The sequence below is a fragment of the Rhinopithecus bieti genome, unplaced genomic scaffold (genome assembly GCF_001698545.2).
Source record: "Rhinopithecus bieti isolate Rb0 unplaced genomic scaffold, ASM169854v2 scaffold_29928, whole genome shotgun sequence".
NCBI classification, from domain to species: domain Eukaryota; kingdom Metazoa; phylum Chordata; class Mammalia; order Primates; family Cercopithecidae; genus Rhinopithecus; species Rhinopithecus bieti.
The window spans coordinates 2,295,758-2,311,813 of NW_016814053.1; the positions used below are offsets into that span (position 1 = coordinate 2,295,758).

At 37.8% G+C, this 16,056-nt stretch overlaps 1 protein-coding gene across 1 annotated transcript in view; it reads right to left on the minus strand.

Moving 5' to 3' along the window:
• Window positions 1-16,056, minus strand: part of SAV1 (salvador family WW domain containing protein 1) — a 37,973-nt gene that overhangs the window by 19,535 nt on the left and 2,382 nt on the right. The window contains exon 2 of the mRNA XM_017849463.1: window positions 14,847-15,290. Coding sequence (XP_017704952.1) covers window positions 14,847-15,290 — 444 coding nt within the window. The remainder of the gene's footprint in view (window positions 1-14,846; window positions 15,291-16,056) is intronic.

Here is a 16,056-nt window from a genome sequence, read left to right on the forward strand (position 1 = left end):
CAATTATCCCTGTCCTCCTGGTATTCACACCCTTGTCTGTGTGACCAATGGTTCATGGCAGAAAGGATGGTGTGTGACTTCTGAGATGAGGATATAAACGACCCTGCAGCTTCTGCCCTGGTCAAGTGTACTTGCTCTCTCATCACTCACTCTGGGGGAAACCAGATACTGTATCATGAGAAGCCCATGAGTGAGGAATTGAGGCCTCCAGCCAGAACTGAAGCCTCCTGCTAACAGCCTTGTGAGTGTACTTAGAAGTGGATCTTTTGGCCGGGTGCAGTGGCTCACACCTGTAATACCAGCACTTTGGGAGGTCAAGGTGGGTGGACCACCTGATGTCAGAAGTTTGAGACCAGCCTGGCCAAGATGGCAAAACCCTATCTCTACTAAAATTACAAATAATTAGCGGGTGTGGTGGCACATGCCTGTAGTCCCAGCTACTCAGGAGGCTGAGGCAGGAGAACGCTTGAACCTGGGAGATGGAGGTTGCAGTGAGCCGAGAGCGCGTCACTGCACTCAAGCGTGAGTGACAGAGTGAGACTCCGTCTCCAAAAAAAGAAAGAAATGGATCTTTCAGCCTGAGCGAAGCCTTCAGATAACTGCAGCCTCAGCTGATATGTGTGTGGACTGCAACTTCATGAGAGATCCTGAAGGTCAGAATGACCTGGCTAAGTCGCTTCCAAAATCCTGACCCACAGAAACTATGATAATAAATGTTTATTGTTTTATGCCAATGAGTTTGGGAGTAATGTGTTTTACAGAAACCTAACACAATACACATGAAAATACATATTGTTTTATGCCAATGAGTTTGGGAGTAATGTGTTTACAGAAACCTAACACAATATACATGAAAGAGAAGAATATGAATACATATTATATATATATATATGTATTTATATTTATTTTCATAAAATGTTGCAATGAAGTATGTAACAAAATTAAGAAAATTGGGTATTTACAGGGGAGGAAGGAAATGGGGTGGAAGAGGATAGGGATAGAATTAATTTTCTAAATGTACTCTGTTTTATTGTTTTGGTTTTGCAACCTTTTAAATATCCTATGTAACTTCCAAACAAAATTAAATCAAAATTTAGAAAAAGCAATACCTAAAAGTGAAAACAAAATGAAGCAAACGAATCTAAGAGTGCATGAAGCAGCTAAAGCATACTTCAGAAAAATTATTCAAAGTGAATTTTATTTACTTATTTATTGTTATTTATTTTTGAGACAGGGTCTCACTCTGTCACCCAGGCTGGAATGCAGTGGCATAATTATGGCTCACTGCAGCCTCAACCTCCTGGGCTCAAGTAATCCTCCCACCTCAGTCTCCCAAGTAGGTGTGACTATGGGCATGCACCACCAAACCTGGCTAACTTTTATTATTTTTTGTAAAGACAGGGTCTCGCTACGTCACCCAGACTGGTCTCAAAACTCTTAGACTCAAGCATTCCTCCCATCATGGCCTCCTAGTGTGCTGGGATTACAGGCATGCGCCCCTGTGCCCGGCCCAAAGAGAATTTTCAACACAATAAATTGTACTTCCTCATCAGGAAATACCTAAATTTAAAAAATAAACTACAAAGAAATCTTCTGTTTTATTCAGTAATCATATTGTTGATGACAGTATTTTTAAAGCTAGTTATGCTATAGATAAAGCAAATGAATAGTTATATAATTGTCAACAGGAACCAAGATTTTCAGTATGAGAAAAAAATAAAACCTAAGGCAAAAGAAGGTAGCTCAATGTGAATGTACTTACTGCCACCAAACTGTACACTTAAAAATGGTTAAGATGGTAAATTTTGTTATGTGTATTTTATCACAATTAAACTTTTTTTTAAAAGCAAAAAGTAAAAACTTGGAAATCTTAAACTGTCAACAGTATGAACTCATCATGAATTTCTATTTCCAGAAAACAACAAAACATATTTCCTAGATATGGCCATTGAAAAGGTCTACAAGCATGAATCCACCCAATAGCAACGAGCACAAGCGTGCAATCCCTGAATACTACTTCCCTATCAAATGGAACCAGGGATCCTTAGATAAATGGTTGAGTACAGGACTGAGGCACAAGATGAGCCTGGAACATCTAGTCACATTAGAAAGCAAAGAGAAATAAAAAGGAACCAACACAGAACGGGCTCCTGCCATCAAAGAAGCAGCAATTTAAACATCAAAAGGAATACCACACCAATAATTAAAACGTAACTCTTAAAAATCTTAAAATCCACCAGTTCATCTTAGAGAAATGGCTTCTGGGTCAGAGGAAATACATGATAATATGGAACATGAGAAAAACATCAGACTTTTGAAATTGAAAAAAAAGGCCAGGCACAGTGGCTCACGCCTATAATCCCAACACTTTGGGAGGCCAAGGCGGGTGGATCACCTGAGGTCAAGAGTTCAAGACCAGCCTGGCAACGTGGCGAAACCCCATCTCTACTCAATATACAAAAATTAGCCAGGTGTGGTGGCACATGGCGGTGATCCCAGCTATTCAGGAGGCTGAGGCAGGAGAATTGCTTGAACCTGGGAGGTGGAAGTTGCAGTGAGCCAAGATTGCGTCACTGCACTCCAGCCTGGGTGACAGAGGGAGACAACGTCTAAAAAAAAAAATTGAAAAAAAAAAAGAATTGAAATTGAGGTACAATCTACAAAACATTTTGTACTCCTCAAAACTGTCAAAGTCATAAAAAACAAAAGACTGAGAAACTAGCATAGATTAAAGACTAAAGACATATGACAATTAAATGCAGTGCAGTACATCTGGAATGAATCCTAGAACAGAAAATGAACATTAATTTAAAAATGATAAAATTCAAATAAAGCTTGGTGTTAAAAATCCATGAGTTCATGGTTACTTCTGTAGGTGGCCAGGGTATCAATTCATTATTTTGAAATAGCAAACAAAGGAAAAGATCTAACATTTAACCTTTCTTTCCTATATGAACAGCAACCACATAATTGATAAAGTCCTTAACTATATTATTCCAACTAATAAAGAAGAAATGACAGAATTCAAGTGTCACAATTTGCAACGCTTAATGAAATACAGACATACTTTGGAGACATTTCAGGTTTGGTTCCAGATTACTGCAATAAAGTGAATATAGCAATAAAGTGAGTTATACGAATTTTTTTGTTTCCCAGTGAATATAAGTTATCTTTACGGCTGGGCGCCGTCGCTCACACCTGTAATCCCAGCAGTCTGGGAGGCTAAGGCAGGTGGATCACGAGGTCAAGAGATCAAGACCATCCTGGCCAACATGGTGAAACCCCCGTCTCTACTAAAAATACAAAAATTAGCTGGGCCTGGTGGCGCACACCTGTAGTCCCAGCTACTCGGGAGGCGGAGGCAGGAGAATCGCTTGAACCCAGGAAGTGGGGGTGGCAGGGAGCCGAGATTGCACCACTGCACTCCAACCTGGCAACAGAGTGAAACTCTGTCTCAGAAAAATAAAAAGCTATCTTTTACAATATACTGTAGTCTTTTAAGGGTGCAATAGCATTATATCATTAAAAAAAGTACAGGTCTTAATTTAAAAAATTTTATTGCTAAAAAAATGCAAATGATTGTTTGAGCCTTTAGTGAGTTCACAGCATCTTTTTGCCAGTGGAGGGTCCCGTCTCCCTACTGATGGCTGCTGACAGATTAGGCTGGTGGTGTTTGAAGGCTGGGGTAGCTTTGGCAATTTCTTAAAGTAAGACAACAATGAAATTTGCTCCATCAATGGACTTTTCCTTTCGTGAAAGATTTTTCTGTAGCATGTGATGCTGTTTGATAGCATTTCACCTACAGTAGCATTTCTTTCAAATTGGCATCAATTCTCTCAAATTCCACTGCTACTTTATCAACTAAACTTATTTAATATCCTAAATCATTAGTCATTTCAACAATATTTACAGCTTCTTCACCAAGAGTATATTCTATTTCAAGAAACCACTGTCTTAGAAAGCTCATCCATAAGAAGCAACTCATCTGTTCAAGTTTTATCATGAGACCAGCAGCAATTTAGTCACATCATCAGGCTCCACTTCTTATTTTAGTTTAGTTTGCACACAAGTACAATTCCTTGTGATGCCCCAAAACAATTACAATAGTAACATCAGCAATCACTGATCACAGATCACCAAAACAGGGAGAAATGAAAAAGTCTGAAATATTGTGAGAATCACCAAGATGTGACAAAGACATGAAATGAGCATGTGCTGTTGGACTGCCACAAACCTTCAATTTGTAAAAAACACAGTATCTGCAAAACACAACAGAGCAAAGCACAATAAAATGAGGTATGCCTGTAATAGTGCTAGCCACTTATCATAAATGGCTGCCAAAAACCAGTAATAGATAAAAGGCTTATGGAGAACTTCATGATGGATGAATTAAGCTGACATCTGTACCCATGGCTGCATCTTAACATCACAGACAAATCCATCACTATATGTCACTGGAACCTATGCGATAGAAAGTACACAGCATTATCTGTGAAGTATTCTGGCAAAAAGGATGCAAGAACAAAAATAGACTAAAGATCACCCTTGTCCAGTACCCTTTGAAAAAGAAAGCTAATATGTAATTTTTAAAAAGATGGTGACAATAAAACAGAACAAAACAAGCCTTTTGGCGAAACTGACCTTAGGCTTCTATTAAACTGCAACTGAAGGTTTAATATATATAGTTTAAGCAACTTCAGTACTTAAAGAGAAAATAATTAAACAGAAAAGAAGCCAATGTATGAAACACATGTACACAGCAAATGACTAATACCACATCGTAGAAACACACAATTACTTTACACTCTAATGTGTTCATTATGTTAAAAATGCTTTACAGCCAAAACCAAGCATAGCAATGTAACAATTTTTTTAATGCATAGCCAATTTAGTGTATTTATACTGAGTTATTTATAAAAGCCATAATATTTTAGCTAACAGAGCTTCCCTCAGGAACCACATAATAGAAATAAATTTCTAAATACTGCATTATTAAAAACAAAAGCTGCCTTTTTTTTTTTTTTTTTGAGACGGAGTCTAGCCTCGTCGCCCAGGCTAAAGTGCAATGGTGCAATCTCGGCTCACTGCAACCTCTACCTCCCAGGTTCAAGTGATTCTCCTGCCTCAGCCTCCCCAGTAGCTGGGATTACAGGCATGTGCCACCATGCCTGGCTAGTTTTTGTATTTTTAGTAGAGACAAGGTTTCACCGTGTTGGTTAGGCTGGTCTCCAACTCCTGACCTCAGGTGATCCGTCTGTCTTGGCCTCCCAAAGTGCTAGGATTACAGGCGGACTAAAAACAAAAGCTTTTATAGTAATTAAAAACAATACAGGGGCCGGGTGAGGTGGCTCATGTCTGTAATCCCAGCAGCGGGAGGCCGAGGTGGGCGGATCACCTGAGGTTGGGAGTTTGAGATCAGCCTGACCAACATGGAGAAACCCGGTCTCTACTAAAAATACAAAATTAGCCGGGCATGGTGGTGCATGCTTGTAATTCCAGCTACTCGGGAGGCTGAGGCAGGAGAATCACTTGAACCTGGGAGGCAGAGGTTGCGGTGAGCCGAGATCATGCCATTGCACTCCAGCCTGGACAACAAGAGTGAAACTCCATCTCAAAAGAAAATAAAACAAAACTATACAGGTTTAGAGAGAATTAAAAGTTTGTGGCAACTTCATCTATTAAGAAAACCCATATTTCCACATACGTACTGAACTTGCCTAAATCTAGAACCACATGTACTTTTACATTTAAACAACATTAGGTACCAAAAGCCATATCTGAACCATAAATTTGTAATTCATATTTAGAGGAAGCACAAAGACCTCTCTGTAAAACTCTCATTTTAAAGCCTGACAATTTGATAAAGGAGTCATGAAGTACCCAAAAAGTTGCAAATAGGCACATCAGCTTACCAACGCTATTAAAAAACCCCAATGCCCTGTAAAGCCATGATTCCTAAACTTCTTTAGAGATAATGAATAATTTCAAAACATACCCCAGCTGTACTTTTTTTTTTTTTTCAGATAGTCTCATTCTGTCGCCCAGGCTGGAATGCAGTGGTGTGATCTCCGCTCACTGCAAGTTCCACCTCCCAGGTTCATGCCATTCTCCTGCCTCAGCTCCGGAGTAGCTGGGACTACAGGTGCTCGCCACCACGCCCGACTAAGTTTTTGTATTTTTAGTAGAGATGGGGTTTCACTGTGTTAGCCAGGATGGTCTCGATCAAAGTGCTGGGATTACAGGCATGAGCCACCGCACCCGGCCCCAGCTGTACTATCTGAAAGCGCAATGTGTGACATATTTTTTCCAAATTATTATTTGGGATAGTTTTATAAAATCTATTGAGATAAATGTATAGTACAAAATAATGCAAACCACCAGTCTAAAGCATAAAGCATTACTAGCAATAAAACAGATCTAGCAGACTAAAAAATAAAAAATAAAAATAAAAAAGCTATGTCAAGCTCTAACACATCATTCCTCCAGTATGAGTTACGCCAGAAAGCTCAAACTTCAATAACCAACATACCAAGTATGTGGGAAAAGAAAAGAACACAAAACACTCACTTTTTTTTTTTTTTTTTTTTTGGGGTGGGGTCCCCTCTGTCCCCAGGCTGGGGGCAGTGGCACGATCTTGGCTCGCTGCACCCTCCACTCTGCGGGTTCCTGGGTTCAAGCGATTCTCCTGCCTCAACCTCCCGAGTAGCTGGGATTACAGGCACATGCCACCATGACCGGATAATTTTTGTATTTTTAGTAGAGACGTGGTTTCACCATATTGGTCAGACTGGTCTCGAACTCCTGACCTCGTGATCCACCCGTCTCAGCCTCCCAAAGTGCTGGGAAACACTCATTCTTACAAAGGACATGTGCAAACAGTTATGGATGTGTATTCTATCTCCAGCCCTTTCCATACGTCTTATTTCATAGCCAAAACTGCCTTAGGAGGTAGTACTATTACCACCAATTTACAGATGAGAAAACAGGTTCAAGTGAATTATTTTAGCAGTGGTCACACCAAGTGGTATAAGGTCAAATGACAAACCTATTACTAACCATGTAATCTTAGCAACAAAAGATCAACTGTTATTTATTCTTTAAAGAAAAATAGGACTGCCACTAGTAAAAGAAAAAGCAAGCCACCAATTTCGAACCAAATCAGTGGGAAAAAATGAGAACTTCAGTTTTGAGTGACAAGAACAAAATTAGCTTTCCGTAATTTCAAGTAGTCCTTCAAAGTAATAAACTGGATTTATAATTAATCCTCAAAACAGCTTCTATTTGCAGGAATTAACTGCACAAACACCTTCTATTAATACAAAGTAAAACATTCATACACTAAACATATGACTTAGTCGAAGACACAGATAAAGTATTATTTTCTCTCTCTACCAAGCTTTCAGTAGATGTGCCAAAAAACTTAATCTCATACAAACAGGCAGATATTTATGAGAACTACCATTATGAATAAAACTCAAATAGGCCGGTTTCCAAATTTTGTAGTGGCTACAGAGAATAAAATGGATCTAGAGGTCTAATACAGTTCCACAGGGTCCCTAGTAATGGATACTATACATTATGAGCATGTTATAATCAAGATGTTGATAAAGAGATCTAAGTATTAAACCCAACCAAATGCTTTCTCTCTTCCTCTGCAAAATAACTGCAGTAAAGGTGGTGTCTCTAAAGATTATCAACTGCTCCTCAAAAGATTCTGGTTACACAAATATTTACAACATTACTCGAGTAATTGCAAATCCAGTACTTCTTGATAGAGCCCACACTTTTCAATTTGATGTTTGTATCCTGATTTCTTCATTCATCTTTAAATGTTTAAAAATGTTTTCAAAACAGAACTAAAATTTAAGCACCAAACAAAGGAATTCAATCTGCCTTTAGTATTCCAACTAAAGACTTCCTGTTAACAGCAGGATTCCTTCCTTTGGCACATACAGTAAGTGCGTGACTGGTATGTGGCCAAGAACATAAAAGGTCAAATTTTCTAATCTGAAAGTTCTACAGCTAAACGTAGAACTTTCTAGGCTCTAAAACTTTCTGAGATTATACAACTTGTTTTTGTGCTTCTACTAAATACAATAAGCTGAATTTAACCCTTGACATAAGGTGTTTCCTGAAAAGCTAATAACTAATTGACAGGAATTACTATTGCCATTAAGTCATTACAAATTTTCCAACCTTTTTATGCTTATGACAATCAAAATTGAATGTTTGTGAAAATAAATCTATCACACATCCCTATCCCATCCTCCTACAAAGTTACTTTCTCCTTTCTATTCATTCAAATTCCTTGAACCCTATTCAGCATAAATCCTAAAAGTATGTTTTAAGTCTTCGCAAGGTGAATTCAAGAAACGTTCAGCTACTGTCTCATATTCAGATTTTTCCCTTCTGGAAAAGGAAGTTTATTAGGCTTTTCAGTTTGGCATGTAATTGGTTATTAATCTTTCCCTGCAACTTAAGAGATTCCTTCAAAAAAAGTACTATTTTTTTCTACAAGGTAAAACATTAAATCTATATTGCCCCGATAAAAATTAANTATTCAGCATAAATCCTAAAAGTATGTAAGTCTTCGCAAGGTGAATTCAAGAAACGTTCAGCTACTGTCTCATATTCAGATTTTCCCTTCTGGAAAAGGAAGTTTATTAGGCTTTTCAGTTTGGCATGTAATTGGTTATTAATCTTTCCCTGCAACTTAAGAGATTCCTTCAAAAAAAGTACTATTTTTTTCTACAAGGTAAAACATTAAATCTATATTGCCCCGATAAAAATTAATGTTATCAAATGAAGTATCTCAAGCAATGTATCAACTGCTGTAAAGAATTTTTTTTTTTCTTGGTTGGGGGAGACACCTTATTACCAGAGAGATTCTTCAACTACCTGCAACCTGCTTTAAGCCTAACGCAATCTGATATAAAAGAGCCTGGGAGGAGATTTCGAACGCAGAAGTCTACTGTCTCATTAAAACAAGGTCTTGGCTATTCCATGAAATAAAATCTTATTTCACTGTATGTACGTTCCAATAAAACTTTATTTTATTGCAGGAGGCAAGTGTATTTGGCCTATGGGTGTAGCTTGCTGACTCCTGCTGAAACCTCCCTCATAAAATTAAAAACACCCTCAATATTAAAATTACAGTAGGGGCCTGAATTTTGGTAAAATATTTTCCTTCTTTTTCCACCTCCATGTATGACTGCTTGCAAATAGTCATTTCAACAAATGGCAGTCACTAATAATTATCTTCCTATGGTAGCCCCAGGGCAGGCTGCCCATAAGATTAACGAACTTGCTTCTTTTAAAGAACAATAATCCAGACTGGGTGCTATGGCACATGCCTGTAATCCCAGCACTTTGGGAGGTCAAGGCAGGCAAATCGCTTGAGCTGGGGAGTTTGACCAGCCTGGGTAACATGGTGAAATTCAGACTACTAAAAATACAAAAATTTAGCTAGGTGTGGTGGTGCATGCCTGTAGTCCCAGCTACTCAGGAGGCTGAGGTGGGAGGATCGCTTGAGCCCGAGAGGTCGAGGCTGCAGTGAGCTGTGATCACGCTACTACACTATAGCCTGGGCAAGAGAGCAAGATTCTGTCTCAAAAAAGAAAAGAGAAGAGAAGAGAAGAACAAGAAAACAACGATCCTAGATCACACAGACCCCCTTGATGGTTTCCAGAAGTTGGACTGGCCAAAGAGGCCAGGCCACTTTGATCACTGGTGATCTCACCTCCTGCAAACTTTTCTGCTAAGCTATAGGTTTAAACAGTAACCTGCCATTTTTTCCCCAGCTTTCTTTCCATAGGAACTGGCAGTCACAAACACTACTGTAAAACCTAAGACTGGTCCTTCAGATATTTTTCAGACTTTGCTTACAAGTGGACCACCTGACACCAACTGGACCAGTGTTCCATGAACTCAACCATGGAACTGACTTGGTCTTGTGACTCCCCAACTTCCCAGCAACATCCCAGACCAGTCACCAGCACCCATCCCCTAGCCCCCTGCCTACCAAATCATGTTTAAAACCCTAGCTTCTGAAGTCTTGCAGTGATTCCGAGAAACATTTCCCAACCTCCTTACTCAGCTGCCTTGCAAAAATTAAACTTTTTCCTTTACATTATCTGCTGTCTCAGTGTTCCGCTCTATTTGGATAGCAGACAAGAGCCCAGTCAGGTGGTAATACTGTTTTATAGCATTTTTTGGATACATAATATTTGCACATGTTTATGGGGTACATGTGATATTCTGTTACATGTACAGAGTATGAAATGATCAAGTCAGGGTATTTAGGGTATCCACCACCTTGAGTATTTATCATTTCTATGTGTTGGGAACATTTCAAGTCCTTTCTTCTAGCTATTTCAAAATGTTAACTGTAGTCACCCTACTCTGCTATCAAACTTTGGAACTTATTCCATCTAACTGTATGTTTGGACCCATTAACCTACCTCTCTTTACCTCCCCTCCCATTCTTCCCAGCCTCTGCTATCATTCTACTTATCTCCATGAAATCAATGTGTTTCACTTCAACATGTGAGTAAGAACATGAGACACCTGTCTTTCTGTGCCTGATTTCCCTTAACATAATGACCTCCAGTTCCATTCAAGTTGCTGCAAATGACATGATAAACGTGGGAGTACAGGTATTCCTTTGATATACTGATTTCTTTTCCTTTAGATAGATACCCAGTAGTGGAACTGCTAGATCATATGGTAGCTCTGTTTTTAGTTTTCTGAGAAATTTCCAAACTGCTTTCCATAGTGCCTGTCCTAATTATAACATTCCCACCAGCAGTCTGTAACAGTTGCTTTTTCTTCACACTCTAACCAGTAGTATATTTTTTGTCTTTTTAACAATAGCCATTCTGACTGGGGTAAGATACCTCACTGTGGCTTTGAGTTACATTTCCTTGATGATTAGTGATGTTGCACATTTTTTCACATACCTTTTGGCCATTTGTATGTCTTCTTTTGAGAAACGTCTATTCACGTCCTTTGCCCACTTTTTAATGGGATTGTTTTTCTTACTGTTGGCTTCCTTGCATATTCTGGATATTAGTCCCTTGCTGGATGAATCTTTTGCAAACACTTTGTCCTATTCAATATGTTGTCTCTTCATTCTGTTGTTTCCTTTACTGTGCAGAGGCCTTTTGGTTTAACATAGTCCCCTATGTCTATTTCTGTTTTTGCTGCCTGTGCTTTTGAGGTCTTAGCCATAAAATCTTTGTTAGATCGACGTCCTGAAGTGTTTCCCCTATATTTCCTTCTAGCAATTTTATAATTTCAGGTCTTAAGTCTTTAATCCATCTTGAGTTAAATTTGCATATGGTGAGACCAGGGTCAGATTTCATTCTTCTGCATGTGGATATCCAATTTTCCCTGCATTGTTTATTGAAGAGTATCCTTTTCTCAATGTACATTCTTGGTGCTTTTGTAAAAAAATCAGTTGGCTGCAAATATGTGGATTTATTTCTACATTATCTATTTTGTTCCATTGGTCTATGTGTCTCTTTCTATACCAATACCATGCTATTGTGGTTACTACAGCCTTATAACAGATTTTGAAGACAGGTAGTGTGATGCTTCTAGCTCTGTTCCATTTTCTCAGGACTACTTTGGGTATTTGGGCTCCTTGCTGATTCTGTGGAAATTGTAGGATTGTTTTCTTTTATTTCTGTGAAAAATGACTGGTACTTTAATAGGGATTGCACCAAATCTGCAGATTACTTTGAGTAATATGGTCATTTTAACGATGTTAATTCTTCTGATCCACGAGCATGGGATGTCTTTCCATTTGTTTTTGTGCTCTTCAATTTCTTTAATCAGTGTTTTGAAATCTTTTTTATTTTTTAAAAATATATTTATTTATATATTTTTTGAAATGGAGTCTCACTCTGTCGCCCAGGCTGGAGTGCAGTGGCGCTATCCCGGCTCACTGCAAGCTCCGCTTCCTGGGTTCACGCCATTCTCCTGCCTCAGCCTCCCGAGTAGCTGGGACTACAGGTGCCTGCCACCACACTCGGCTAATTTTTTGTATTTTTTTTTTCAGTTGAGACGGGGTTTCGCCGTGTTAGCCAGGATGGTCTTGATCTCCTGACCTCGTGACCCACCCACCTCGGCCTCCCAAAGTGCTGGGATTACAGGCGTGAGTCACCGTGTCTGGCCTGAAATCTTATTTTTTTAATGACATACTTGAATTTGAAAACATATCCAATTAACTTGTACTTTATTTTGAAGTTGTGACTGGAAAGTTGTTTTAAAGTCTGTCTTTAAACTTAAAAACATTATGTCAAATCGCTCCTAAGAGAGGATCAGTAGAGATTTAGTTCTTATAGTATTTCCTCAACTATATTTTGCAAATCAGATTTTCAAAACAAGAGTTTAACTTGTTATCAATTCTTCATATTTACATACTTAAACCTCAGGTAGAAGCTACAAGCTATCAGTGACATCTGCAATGTAGTGGGAAAGGTGAATGCAAAGAATAACACATATTCCATATTAACAGTAAAAATAGCTATTTCTGTTCTCCCTCAGCTACCAAAAACTGTCTTAAGTCTCCAGATTTAAAACCGCTGGGTTCATTCACTCATTCAGCCATTTATTTTTGTGAGCATCTCTTAGGCAGTCATGTGCTGTGCTAATCCTATCTGACTCTCCCCTCTCCTTTGTCCTTCAAACCCCATTAGTGGCCAAGTCCCATTAATCTGGGCATGTCCCACTTCTTCCTCTTTCCAAATTTCTTAAGTATAGGTCAAGTCCTCATTAACCACTGAATATGCACCAAATGGAAGATTACGAAGTCATTAAAATCCCTCGTAAAAAGTATACAACATGAAGAAAATCATTCAAGTAAAAAGAACAGAAAACTGTACAAAATATTGTATAATCACATCCATGTAAAAAAAGAATTTGGCATGGAAAAAGATGAAGAAAATAACATACTAAGAGGATCTCTGGTGGAGAGGTACTTTGCCTTTATGTTTCTGCATTTTGCAAATTTCCTATAATAAGCAGTTATTATTCTAGAAGAAAATAGAAATGAAAAACTTACTATTAAACTTACTATTTTAGTTAGATAACAAATTATTCCCGAGGTTCAGAAATGCATATCAGAAATAACCAAAATAAACACTCAAGCATGCAGCTAATTCTTTAACCTAATTCTTTAAAAACTAAAAGGTGCTTACCCATGCCTCTTACTGCATTTCCACATGCCTAGAAAACCTCTCCTCTTCAATGTTCCGGTAAGACTCTGATGTCAGCTTTCTAAAATAAGTTGTTCTTACCAACTAGTCCACATTATTTTTAAAACTTCAGTGATTTGCTTTCTCCTAAACTCTAATTCTCATTTTTCCTTCAAGAGTCCTAGATTTGCCTTTTCCTATTACCACTGGTATCCACTGGTACCTGCAATCCTCTTTTCTCTAGGAATCTACCCTTAATTCTAGTACAAAACTAATCTCTAAACACTGCTTTCATAAAATCACTTGTCTTTCAAAATGTGCAAGAGCTTCCACTTGACTCAAATCTAAGCCTACTGTTGAACCACAAATCTCCACCCGACCTTACATCTTATTTCTTCAAACCAGGCAGAACTACACCGTTCCTTAGATTTAAACCATGCCTACTCTGTTTTCATTGTACTCTTCCCTATTTTCCACGTAAAATGTCCTTCTTCTAGCCCGTGTTAAAGACCAAGCTCAAGGCCCAGTCCAAGTCCTACCTCTTCCATGAATCATCTCTTTAAGTATTCCAGCCCATACTGATCTCTCTTCTGATTCCCTGTTGCACTTACAGTTAGTATCACAAAGTATAACAATTGTTCTGTGACCATTGTGTATAAATTGGTTTTGTTTCTCCAAATAAGGTACCAGACAAATAAGGTACCAGAAAGCAGAGACCAACAGACCCAAGGAAAACGCTAGACACATAAACAGTTAATACTAAATGAATAAATTTTTTCTGCAGTCAAAATACTAATGCTCCAAACCATTTTTAAGTCGCCTTATTTGAAGTTATGTGAGCCAAAAAGCAAATCTGTCTCACATTTTATGTTTATCCTGCCAAAATTTAAAGTCTATAACTCGGTAGAAAAAAACAATCGGACAAGGAAGTTTAATTTTCATCTCGCTTCATTTTATCTAGTAAAACCAGGACTTTAGGAATAAAGTAGAACTGTACATTGCTCCAATCTCTTCTGCTCCTTTCAGAAGTATTTCCAAGTCAGGAGATACGGAAAGAACCTTCTTTTCCTAAATTAAATGGTAATATTTTTTGTCTGTTACAAAAAGAATAAAGACATGCTCAACACACAATTAACCATATGACAAGTCTTTTGACCAACTCAGGAAATAATTCTTGAACTACTTTTTGTTCAGAGAAAAAGTGCAGGATCTAGTGAAGTAATGTGGTTGCTCAGGGTATCACTGAGCATGCCCAGTTGTTCCTATTCTGCTTTCCTTTCCCAAGTTTGTCAAGTGTCTCTGAAGACTTACCCTTCCCATTATTCTACCAAACCTAAACCTAAATTCAGACCAACTGGAGACATTAAATTCTCTAGGTTTTCAAGTGTCACACACAGCATGAAGAGTCTAGACAGCTTTGAGATAAGTACCAGGTTTATATAACATGAGTTAATAAAATAAATGGACACAAGGCCTCTTCCATTCAGTGTAGATTAACAACTATTTGCACACAGGCTTAAGCAGGACTAGCAAAGTGGAAAAAATTTCGCTAGTAATATTTGTTCGCGTCCCAAGAAAATCTAGAAAAGAACATCTTTTTAATTGACATGGCAATAAACTACTATATTATTTATAATGTTAAGGTACCTGAAGCATGCCTCCCCTGATTCTGTGGCATTCGTTGGAAGAGATCATGGTTGTATTCATAATATCTGTAGTCTTCATGTGCACGATCTCCAAGTGGCTGCTTTCTCTGACCATCAAAAAAATTGTCTGAATAATAATATCGGGAACCAGAGTCTCCATTTTCAACAGCAAAACTAACTTCCGTTACAAAAGACTGAGAAGAACCATACTCTCTAGGGACATCTGCTAGACTTCTGGCAAGATAAGAAGGTGCAGATAATCTGTTGCTTTCTCTTCTCATTATTTCATGAGGTGTTCTCTGAATTGGAGTTCTAAGGAAACTCTGGTTTCTTGAAACTACTCCATCTCCAGAAGTTGAAAAGGCATTAGGGCTTGAATCTGGAAGACAGATATCAGTTCGTCTTGGAATTGTTGGACCATGCCGGATGAATGAAGGCATAAGATCTATAATAAAACAAGGAATAAAATTACCCTTTCATCAGTAAGTAACAAAAGTTTTCCAAAGTTGTTCATTTACATCTACCACCCCAAAATCAAATGTCAGTCAACTTAAGAAAACACAATTTTAAATTTTGGTTTAGGATGGTACTTGGGCATTTTAAATTGAAGAAGGTTAATATTTTCCCAATCAAATGAATTTATGTAACTTGCATTAATGTGCTATGTGTAAAAGCTCAGCTAGAATGAAATGTATTCTGCATACTACCATACATAATATGATAAAACGCCAATAATCTTATCTGTGAACTACACATTAATGACATGGTCATGAATTAATGTATAATAGGAAACAATCTAACAAACTGATAGTTTCTAGTTAATTAAGCTAGTAGTTTATTTTGTTGTTCTCACTTCATTTTAGAAACTGCCAAAAATCTTTCTTGAAGCAAACACAATTTCAAAATAAAATAGAACTTAATGCTACTCCCAAGTATGTAAAAGTGGATTCCTTTAAAGATTAAAAAATTAGTAGCTCTTTCTTCTCTTGGAATTACCTAGCACTAGCACAGTAATCAAAAGCTAGAAAACCAAAAATTTAGGTATGAAAATTGAAAACAAAAAGCTCTCATTTCAAAGAGGCACACAAATGTTGAATTGGCTCAAAAAAACCAAGCCTTAAACTATGTAATTATAATTCAAAATAGTAGATAATATAACAATGGCTTTTAGGATACTGTACTTTTATTTTTATTTATTTATTTTTTTTTTT